This window comes from Peromyscus eremicus, chromosome 7 (genome assembly GCF_949786415.1).
Source record: "Peromyscus eremicus chromosome 7, PerEre_H2_v1, whole genome shotgun sequence".
Taxonomy (NCBI): domain Eukaryota; kingdom Metazoa; phylum Chordata; class Mammalia; order Rodentia; family Cricetidae; genus Peromyscus; species Peromyscus eremicus.
The window spans coordinates 112282213-112293732 of NC_081422.1; the positions used below are offsets into that span (position 1 = coordinate 112282213).

The 11520-nt window shown below is 42.5% G+C and overlaps 1 protein-coding gene across 9 annotated transcripts in view; it reads left to right on the plus strand.

The window, feature by feature from the left end:
- The window catches only part of Golga4 (golgin A4), a 91521-nt gene that overhangs the window by 53396 nt on the left and 26605 nt on the right, over nucleotides 1-11520 (plus strand). For 6 of the 9 annotated variants that reach the window (XR_009380349.1, XM_059268861.1, XM_059268862.1 and 3 more), the window contains 3 exons: nucleotides 3193-3371; nucleotides 8256-8387; nucleotides 10068-10223. Coding sequence is in view for 8 of the 9 variants with exons in the window: in XM_059268861.1 (XP_059124844.1) it covers nucleotides 3193-3371; nucleotides 8256-8387; nucleotides 10068-10223 (467 nt within the window). In the remaining variant the exon portion in view is untranslated. The remainder of the gene's footprint in view (nucleotides 1-3192; nucleotides 3372-8255; nucleotides 8388-10067; nucleotides 10224-11520) is intronic. The other 3 variants (XM_059268856.1, XM_059268858.1, XM_059268859.1) reach the window with 2 other exon arrangements.

The following is an 11520-nucleotide window of genomic DNA, read 5'->3' on the forward strand; positions in this document are numbered from 1 at the left end:
GTAGGTAGCCAGTCCTGCTCACATAACTCCTGTAGTACACAGGTATCCATTTTTATAATCTCATAGACAGGATAAATCTTATCTGAAGTGGAAAGTGAAGAGTTTGCAATAACATCGCAGCCCTGCATCTCATTCAGCTCAGAGAGGATTGTGCAGCCATATTTAGTTGGTTACATTTTTGCCCAGTAAGTTTTAAAAGTATATTCAGTGTTATTTTTTCCTTTCTTTTTTAAAATAAAAATTGCCTGAGGTACATTGGATTTTGTTTTGGAAGAACACAGTGTGTGTTTCCAATACCGCGGCTGTGTGTGCTTCGCCTTCCCGCCCCGCGTGCCTTGACTGGTTTTCTGCACCCTGCATGTTAGTGAAGGTGACAGCTGTGGCTCATGCACGCTTTTGGTCTCAATCGCTTATCCTTTGTTGTAGTTAAAAATAAATGACACAGGCATCAGACATACTTGTGTAGTACTTTGATTGAAATTCTAGCCTACTCTCGCTTAGGAAAGAATTGGGAACTTACTTTTACATTATTGTAGGATATGGCTACCACTTTATTATGTTTGGTGTTTGCAGGCTCACACAGGTCTGGTTCCTCAGTAAACTCCCATTACCTCCTGTTTAAACATTGAAATGGGATCCACTGTTGGAAGCAGAGTTCCTGTGAGAAAGTGGTTTTCATTGTGGTATAGTATAGAATCCATGGTAGGTTTGAATGTGTCTCATCTGTTTATTATATGTGGAGATTTGAAATTTATTTTAATGCTTTGGGAAGAATGCTTAATATTTCTTTAAAGCAGGGAGGAGATAGCAGGCAGGGAGTTTTGTGTCTGTCAGCACATGGCACAGTCCGTCGTGCTAAGACCTGGAAGCCTCCTGTGGGTAACTGGTTCAGAAATCCTGGTTAGGAGAGAGATTTCTACTCAGCTGAGCTTGGTCAGTATCGGCACCTTAAGATTTCAAAATCCTGCAAAGAAAGGGTTATTTCTCCCTTTTTAAAGTTCTCCCATGGAGTCCATGTGTTATAGTTGATTTACCATCTCATGGGAAGATTGGGGTTCCCCTATTACTGCATTGGATTGAGGATATTAGATTAGAAAATTACAAAACATTATTTCTAGCTGTGAAATCATTTTGTTCTCTGGTGTAACAGGAGAGTAAATTTAAGTGAAGAACCATGGAATCAGTCTATTCTCCTGTCATTATTTCATCTAAATTCTGAGTGAGTGTCAGAGCATCTTTAGGTTGTGCAGAGTTAGCTTAAGAGATTTCTGTGATGTAGACTAGAAGGTTGATATGGATGGTTTCATGAGAAACAGTAGCGGAAATGTGCTGGTGACTTCTGCAGCCATTCCTGTTCCACCCCCCCTCCCCCCAGCCTTAAATCTTCAGTACACACTACCAGGTGAGCTCTGAAAGAATCTCCCAAATGCAGGCTGAGTTTTAAGAGAGGGAACTAATGATTTGGGAGTAGCAATAGCTAACTTGCTATGTGCCTGATGCTAGAATTGATAGTGAAAACACAGCTAATAAAGCAAAGATACTGTTTTTCTTAAATAGTTTACTTCTCAGCATCCTCATGTCTTAAGAATTATCCTGGTGTTTCCAGACAAATGTATAACTAGACTAAGACTTTTGAAAAATGATTTCAGCCAATGTCTTGTTCCTTTGAAATACAGAGCTTACTTGAGCCTCAGTTTTATACTTTAAGTATGCAAGATGAATAAATTGAGTAGATTTGCATTTTATATCAAAGACTTATTAGTTGTCAGAAAGATTAACTTTTTAATGCTGTTGAGTTCAGCCATACACCTTCTGTACATAATGCTATTTACTATTAAGAAATTGCTTTAGAATAGGTGTATTCCTTTGCCTAAACTGTTGTCTGAAACCAACCTGGAGTCAGTAAAAGGCCTTTTTTTTTTTTTTTTTTTTTTTAACTATGATACTTTTAAGTTGAAGCCCCCATATTTCTTAAACAACTTAGTTGTACAAGATACATTACATATGTTGGTGAACTGTCTCCTGTGGACTATTTCTTGATGGGATTGAATCTTGATCACTGAGTGTGTAGTGGGAAGTCTCAGGACTTCTGTAAGGGCTAAAAGAAACAATCTAGGACCATAGCAATGGGATTTTTCACAGGGTGTTTGTTTATATATACGTGTTTATAGATATTATATATACATGGATCTGTACATATATGCACACATGCATATACATTCACACACATATCCACAGGTATACACACACGCTTACACTTTGATACCTAGTTACCTAGGTGTTGTACCCATTGTATGACTTGGTTGGATGCTGAATGAGTGATTTTGCACCCTTAGAGCCTTAAAAGTCTACATGGCCTGAACTTATCTTCCCTATGAGCTGTTAGTAGAGCCTTTCTATACACCATTGAATTAGGTAGTTTTCTTTCTAGTCAGCTGAAAACAGCCCTAATTTGAAACCCAGGCATGTAGTAAGTTTTATTTCAAAAGTACATTAAGTATACGATTTACCCAGTAAATGTTTTTTGAAAAGAAACCAAACCCCTGCTCTTTTATATTATGATTAAAAAGTCTGAGAAAAAGATTTGCCAAAGAACTGTTTTTCCATTCTTAAAAATGTCCTAGTGAGCCAGGCATAGTGGCACTTGCCTGTAACCCCAGCATTCAGGAAGAGGAAGCAGGAGGATTGCAGTTCGAATCCAGCTGGGCTACATAGTGAGACCCTGACTCAAAAAACAAAAAAGAGAAAGAGTCCTAGTGAGTACACACTGACATTACCCAACTGTTGATGATAGAGAAACTAAGAACTGTAGAGCAAACGGAAGCAATTAAAATTCATAGTACAGAATAGTGATCTGACCTGTTTGTTGAATTTGTTAGCCATAGCATGCTTGGTGGGGAGAGCAGGGAAATGTTAGTGATTTAATATATTTTCAGAGTCTGAGCTTAGGCTCATATAAGCAGCCGTACCATTCTAATCCAGAACTCAACAACAAAACTTCGATTTTAGTGACGGGACACTTGGTTAAAGCTTTGTTGAACAGCTCAGAAGTATCTCTTGACTTAGACCAATGCTGCGTCTTCTAACCTGTCCTGCCTCAGCTGCTCTTAGATGCTGTAAATTGATTGTGAAACACTTGAGGTCAGTGATAATATTTCTTGAGATACTTGTTTCCTGTTGTTTTTATTATAGCTTTTGAGGAACTTGAAAAAGCCTTGAGTACAGCCCAAAAATCTGAAGAAGCACAGAGAAGAATGAAGGCAGAGATGGACGAACAGATAAAGGCTGTTGAGAGAGCAAGCGAGGAGGAGCGCCTCCGTCTTCAGCATGAACTGAGTCGGGTGAGGCAGGAGGCTGTCAGCATGATGAAAGTAAGGATGACTGATCGGCACGGCTCTGTCCGATGCTCATTCCCAAGTCTTTGATTGTAAGAAAGAGTCGTTTGTAGGTTAGACCCTGAGCCTTTAGTGATGGTCAGGAGGCAGTGAAAGAGCACTTTGGTAGAGAGAGGGGTTCCTGTTTAGACAGGTCTCTGGGCCCTTCAGAGCGTTGTCTCACTCCATCTACAGTGTTCCTTATTGGCTCCCTGATCTGAGGCTCCGTGAAGGTGGATTGCTTAGCTGCTTCAGTGCATATCCTCAGAACTCAGTCGGGAAGGATGCTCGGCTGATATGTGTGAATTTAAGGGAACCTGGGAGTGTAAGACTAAGGTTGGGTATTTAAATGTTTTAACGGGTAATTACTGGTTTATTGGGTTTTTATGCACTGGTGGGGATTGAACCTTTGGCTTCACATATGGTAAACACTTGTTTATCACTGAGTAATAATCCCAGCCCCTGAAAAGATAGTTATCAATGTTCTCATTACTCTTAAAAATACAGATATTTTCAAAATGAGTAATCTTTATGAAAAGTTGTCTTTTTAGAACTTAAAAAGTCATTGTGTTTGTGTGTGTGTATGAATAAGTCCCACAGCATGTGTGTGGAGGTCAGTACAACTTGAGAGAGTTGGTTCTCTCCTTCTACCTTGTGGGCTCTACAGATTAAGTTCAGGTCAGCAAAGTTAGGGGCAGGTGCCTTTTCCCCCTGAGCCATCTTTCAGGCCCATAAAGTTGTGGGGTTTGTTGTTTTCCTTTTTTTTTTTTTTTTAAGGATTTCTCTATGTAGCTCTGGCTGTCCTGGAACTCACTTTGTAGACCAGGCTGGCCTTGAATTCCCAGAGATCCACCTGCCTCTGCCTCCCAAGTGAGTGTTGGGATTAAAGGTGTGCACTACTACTGCCCAGTTTATAAAGTTGCCTTGAAGAAGGAGGAGTCTGAGGCTGACCTGATCACTAGGCGAGAGTGCTTACTCTGCAGGCAGGAGGCCTGAGTCTGAATCACCAGCTCGCGGGTGAAAAGTGGGTATGGCTGTAGACTGGTAGATCCTGAGAGGTGGCGGGCCAGCATAGTTGTGAACTGCAGACTTCAAGTTTCTGACTCAATGAGAGGCCTTGTCTCCAAGGTGGTAAGTTACAGAATGAGAGAGGAAGACTCCCCATGTCCTCCTCTGGCCTCCACATGCAACAAGCAAAAGAAAGAGTAATTTTGAAAATTCCATAGGTTTCCAGTTTTTCCAGCCAACTAAACATGTAAATACGGTGCCTGTTCCCTGTCCCATCTCCCTTTTCTTCATTTCAGACTTGCCTTCATTATTTCTCCATTTTATACCATTCATTTATCGATTCCTTGTTTCCATTCTTGGTGTTTGATTATGGCCACTAAAAAGATAAATCAAAAAATTGCATTTCTGAGTCACGAGGCTTGGATTTAAAACTTAAGAGCTACAACAAGTATTTTACAATGACCTGGATATAGAGCATGGAAAAATTAAATAATTTTCAAACATTTACTTCCTTCTGTGGGATTATAAAAACATCTCAAAAAGTATCAATTAATTATGATCTATTACTGGATATACAAGGCCTTGGCCCAAACTGTCTGACTATATTTTAATTTCTTTTTAGTAGGGAAAAGCAAAAAGAGGAGACTTATTTAATGTTGCCTCATTGGGATGAGAGACCAAGAGGTTTGGTGACCCCCCCCCCCCCCCCCCCACACACACACCTCTTCGATCTGGGATGTAGGCTTAGGTAGAGCCAGAGCTGCTCATGTAGTCCTGTTCAGCATTGACTGTCTTCGTCTCGGTCCCAGTTTCTCCTGCTGGACGGTCTGTCTTAGTGCAAATCTCTTTCCCAGAGACAGTCAACCCTCTGGCTGGCCCAGCGTTGAAATTCTTAGAGGAATTCCAATATATTTTCATTCTTAAGTGGTCATGTGATGTGATAAGTATTAATATTAGTATGGAATCTAACAACAGTAATAATTTATGAATTACTTTGAAGATAATGACTATATGACGGAAGTCAAAAGATGAGGCTGGGGAGATGGCTCAATAAAGTTTTTGTTGTGCAGATATGAGCCCTTTGTTTGAATCCTAGCACCCAAGGAGAAAGCCAAGTGCAGCTGTGCATGCCTGCAATTCTAAGGCTGGGACAGCAGAGATACAGGGGTCCCTGTGGCAGAGTGGCCAGACAGTCTAGTTGTGTCAGTAAGGCGTAGAGCAATTGAGGAAGACACTGGACATGGATCTCCACATGTATATAAACACATTTGCATGCACATTAAGCACACACACTTACAATTAAAAGATAAGAAGTATACAATGAGGGCTGGAGATGCAGCCCTGATGGTGAGTACTTGCCCAGCATACACAAAGCCCTGGGCTTGCTCTCCAGCAGCACGTAATACTGGGTATCTGCCTTTCAGTTTTTCCAGAAAGAACAAGTTTTCTTTTTAAATATGCTTACAGAGAAGGTCCCTACATTTGGTTTCTTGCTGTTGCCTCGTGCCCTTTAGTGTCAGAACTGTCCACATCGATAGCTGATCATGGTGCCATTTATTTTAAAGGCTGCTCAAGATCCCATCATATAAAGTTCTCATACTTGAGTCAGTCTCCCCCGATGGGAGTTAGATTCCCAGGGTTTGCTGTTGCTGATTATATGGACTGGCGTTATGTGGACTAGCTCTCTTGTCTCTCTCTCTCTCTCTCTCTCTCTCTCTCTCTCTCTCTCTCTCTCTCTCTCTCTCTCAAGATTTATTTATTTATTTTGTATATAGCATATATGACCAGAAGAGGGCACCAGATCTCATTACAGATGGTTGTGAGCCACCATGTGGTTGCTGGGAATTGAACTCAGGACCTCTGGAAAAGCAGTCAGTGCTCTTAACCTCTGAGCCATCTCTCCAGCCCCTCTTGTATATCTCTTTATGGTAGCTCCTTTAAAGGGAATCTACCCTTTCTCTAGAAGAAAATTATGTGTATTTTTAATTATTGTTCTGACTTCTACAAGCCTTATGACAGACAGTTTAGATGTTTCCAGCTAGGTATTGGAAGTTCCCTCATTTACAAAAACTGTCTGCTTCCTTTCTCCTCTGAGATCTGTTGTCTTTTTATTATTTGTTTGTAGAAGTTCTTTGCTGATAATGGGAGCTAGCCCTTTGGACATAAGGAACTTATTCAAGTACTCTTTTTCCATTGAATAGAAAGTTTTCTTTTCTTGGTATTTAAGATTACTAGTTTGATTTTTTTTTTTTTTTTTTTTTTTTTTTTTTTTTTTGGTTTTTCGAGACAGGGTTTCTCTGTGTAGCTTTGCGCCTTTCCTGGGACTCACTTGGTAGCCCAGGCTGGCCTCGAACTCACAGAGGTCCGCCTGGCTCTGCCTCCCGAGTGCTGGGATTAAAGGCGTGTGCCACCACCACCCGGCTTACTAGTTTGATTCTTAAACTGCCTCTCAGATTTTGTTCTTTTTAATTTTAATTACGCTCATTCATTCATTCATTTATTTGTTGTGTGTGTAAGCTAGAGGACATCTTGAAGGAATTCGTTCTCTCCTTACACTACATGGACACCAGGACTCCAGCTAAGATTATAAGTTTGGCTGCAAGTGCTGTAAATTGCTGAACCATCTCTGTGGTCTGCTTTCAGTTCTGTTTTAAAACACATGTGGACTGGGTGTTTAGGTCAGTGGCACAGCACATGCCTGGCACATGCAGAGCCCTGGGTTCAGTCCAGTCATGACAAAAAACAAAACATGCACATGCCCAATTTTGAGACAACTGGTTTTGTTTGTTTGGTTGGTTGGTTGGTTGTTTTGTTTTGTTTTTTGTCCCTTGTGTGCTTTTATTTTGGGTTTTGAGGCAGGGTTCACCATGTAGCCCAGGCTAGCCCCTGTCTATCCTGCCTCAGCCTCCCAGATGCTGGGGTTACAGATGTAGATCACCACACTTTATGGTTTTTTTTTTTTTTTTTTCAATTCTGTTGTTTTCTTTTGACATTTGGATACATTTCATTTACGGTGGCATCTTTATTCTGACTGAAATTTATTTGGTATGAGGAATAAGGTTGAAATCCAACTTAGTTTTTCCCAGGGCGCTGCTAGCAGCCTCTAAACCATGTATGTAATAATGTGCCCCAGGGGACTGCCATCAGACTCTAACCATGTATGTACCCCCGACCTGCTGTTGTCTCTTTACGTAATGTGTAAGATGTCGAGCACCTGTCTTTTTCTCTCTTTTCCTGTTGTCAAATGCTGGGTGCTCCCTGTGGCTCTGGGCACTGTGCGCTGCTGCAGCGCGATATAGTCGCTGTGTCTGAGGAGCTGCTGTCTGCCTGTGGCCTCCCTTCATCTCCGTTGCTCTCGGGAGTGGTGATGGGGCCGGCATTGCTGGCTATTCTAACACGCACAGTTTTGTCTCCTGAGCAGAATCCCTCATTCTTTGGGTGTTTGATTACATTAACTTTTTAGATTTATATAAGGAAACTTGATGTTTTTATAAAGTTGAGTTTTCCTTTCCAAAAAGAACAAAGCCAGTAACTCTTTATAAATAATGGCTTCCTAGAAAGCTAGGTGCAGCCTGAGCACAGTGAAGCATCTCTTCTGGGTGCAGGTTCTTGTCTTCTGTCTTCCTCCCTGCCCTCTGCTCTACCCTGACCAACGGTGCAGTCACTAGAGGTTACAGAAACGGAGCCGCAGCCCCGTAGTGCAGCCTCAGTCTTCAGTGGGCTTTCTTTTCACTACTCTGACTTTGGAGTCATACTCATGACTATGTTCTCATGTTTCCTTTTAACAAGTTACTGGCATGATTAGTTTCAGGAAAGTTGAGGAGTGGCTTTTCCTGGGTGTTTGCACTTACTTACCTTTCGGCTTGTTTTCAGAAGACCTCAGAAGAACAACTTGCTGAACTTCAGAAGTTGCATGCAGAGGAGCTGGCCAGCAAAGAGCAGGAACTGGCCAGGAAGCTTCAGAGCCAAGAAAGAGAGCTGCATGAGCAGATGAAAATAGCTCTTGTAAGTGCTGTTTAGTCAGAGGCACACCTCAAAGCTGCCGCCACTGGGTGGAGTGGGTTTCCACAGCCTTGACCTCAGTGTCGGAGAGGGTTAGGCAAGGCAAAAGGGCTTGTGGGCTTAGCGTTTAGTGCATGAAATCACATGTCTGATGTGCCCAGCTGTCATCCGGTGGTAATTAGGAGGAAAGGAAAAGATGATCAATTGTCTCAAAGCCCAGCACACTGGCTATACCAATGGGCTCCCAAAGATTATTCTGAATGAAATTTAAAGAGCAAAACTTTGAATTCATATGATGTTTAAAAAGTAGAGTTTAAAAAAAAATGAAAATAACTACTGGATGAACAAAGTAATAGAAAAGCAAAGATTCACATTTTTTGCTAAAAATGTGATTTAAAATTTAAAATAAAAAGTAATTTTCCTCAGTTGTGAAAACCTTTTATATGAGCCACCATAAAAAGTGCCAGTGCTAAAATGTAGTTTGTTTTGATATGAAATTATCCAGAAAATGCGTGAAATTACCATCCATAAAATAGTGTGTGTGATTTTTAAACATGTTCAGTACAGGATGGGAAGTGCAGTCTGGAGTTGTAGTCCCTCCCTCCCTCCCCCCCCCCCCTTCCTCTTGTCTTCTTGATTCTGAGTGTCCAAGTTTCTCAGCATTTCCAGCAGCATTGATTCTTGCTTAGACAACAAATTTTCTAATCTCTGGAGGGGAGATAGGCATTTTGATTTAGAGTATACTTATGCAAGACTAGAAAAAGGGTGTGGTTGAAATTGCACCCACGTGTGGTGGCGTACATGTATGGTGGCGTACACCATTAATCCCAGCACTAGGGAGGCAGATCTCAGAGTTCGAGACCAGCCTGGTCTACAGAGTGAGTTCTAGGACAGCCAGGGCTACACAGAGAAACCCTATCTCTAAAACCCAAAAAAAGAAAAAAGATTTTGCTCCAGAGAGAAATTAAGGTAGCTTATAAGAACATTTAAAGTGTGTCAGGGCAGCATGAAGTAAAAATAGGAGCATGGAAATGAATGAACAGAATGGGACAGAAACGAAGCTGGGAACAGTGCTAAAAGGACCTGTTTTGGGTCTTGAACACTGGCATCAATACTGTCTTCTAGGAACTGGCATGCTCAGCTCTATTTCAAATAGAGGAAGAAAGACATACAAACAGTGATCACACACAGAGGTTTAACCCCTTCTTGAATCAACAGACTTTAATGTTTCCTCTATAAACTATACTGAAAAATACTGAAATGGAGGTTGTGGATAATTCTATCTTGTTGGTTCATTCTGTAGTATGAATTCATTTTGTAGAAACCTGTGTATCTCCATGGTATAGCCATGTGTAAACACTGAGTCAACACTCACTCTGTAAGCAGCAGTATAGATAAGCACACTTCAAGTTGGAGTGCAATCGAGAAATTACAGTTCAGTGTGCTCATTTAATGTTACAAGTGCTCTTAACCCTTGCTGTGGATGTTTATTGTACTAAAAACGGAAGGTTTTCCAAGCTAACCACCCTGGAAAGCCTTGAGTCTGGCTTGTGCGTTTGCGAGGTTGCTGCTTCCCTCACAGGGCTGGGTGCAGACCGAATGGAAAGTGCGATTCCACTGGAGTGCTTTGGGAATGCCCAAGACTCAGTGGGACTGAGATGGTATTAATTGTTTTTGCCACAGGAAAAGAGTCAATCAGAATACTTGAAGCTCACCCAAGAAAAAGAGCAGCAAGGATCCTTGGCTCTAGAAGAGTTAGAGCTTCAGAAAAAAGCAATTCTTTCAGAGAGTGAAAACAAACTCCAGGAACTTGGGCGAGAGGCAGAGGTTTACCGAACTGTAAGTTCACGTGCTGTGTGGGCTCCAGAGCTGGGGAAGTGTGTGTCTGTGGAGACTGTTCCCGGAGCTGGGGAAGCGTGTGTGTCTGTGGAGACTGTCCCTGGAGCCAGGGATGTGTGTGTCTGTGGAGACTGTCCCTGGAGCCGGGGATGTGTGTGTCTGTGGAGACTGTCCCTGGAGCCGGGGATGTGTGTGTCTGTGGAGACTGTCTTTGGAGCCGGGGATGTGTGTGTCTGTGGAGACTGTCCCCGGAGCTGGGGAAGCGTGTGTGTCTGTGGAGACTGTCCCCGGAGCTGGGGAAGCGTGTGTGTCTGTGGAGACTGTCCCCGGAGCTGGGGAAGCGTGTGTGTCTGTGGAGACTGTCCCCGGAGCTGGGGAAGCGTGTGTGTCTGTGGAGACTGTCCCCGGAGCTGGGGAAGCGTGTGTCTGTGGAGACTGTCCCTGGAGCCAGGGATGTGTGTGTCTGTGGAGACTGTTGTCTCCAGTCAGCATCAGGCTGTGATAAGCTTCTGGCTTGTGGGGTTGGGTTTATGTGTGCATACTCTTCATCTTTAGTGAGAAGTGTTCATGGGAATACTATTGGCTTAGGGCTTTCTTTGCCACATTGTCCTTCTTGGTTTGCTCCCAGCTCCCAGTGCTCTGGCAGCCCTTCACTCTGCCTCTCAGCACACAGACGCTGCAGTGTCTCCACTCTGCTACTGTCCACCCTTGACACTAGGAAGTGGCCTCACCTTGTAGGCAGCATATGTTCTGCACCCTCCTACTGGCCCAACTTCCTCATATACTGTGTCCTAAATAGAGTCCACGCTCTGCTTTTGTCAGAGTTTAGTTACACTATGCTCTACTTTTCAAAATTACCCATTTTTTCAAAAAATATTAAACATGGTGCTGGGCTGACGTGTTTGATTCCATGTCTCAGTGTGTATAGTTTTAAGGCTCTCTGGCCCTTTTCCTTATCAGTATTAGAGATGTGCTGCCTGTAGTAAAAACGTGCTGATGGTATTTGGATCTTCCACTCTTTAAACAGTCAGACAGTCATACTCTTCCACAGTTGGCCGCCCTTGTCTTCCTTTACCCACACCTCCGACGTGCAGCTGTTGGGTAAGCACCACTGAGCACTGGCCCCTTTGAAATGCATCGCCCCTCACTTTCTTTGCCAGCCACTGAGAGACTGGATTGGTCAGTTTCTTAGGACTTCTCTAGCTCTGACGTTCAGAGTGAAGGTTAATATTCTGTGAGATAACAGTAACCTTTGGTAAAATATCTTTAAGAAGCATCTTTGAAAAAATCCATGTCA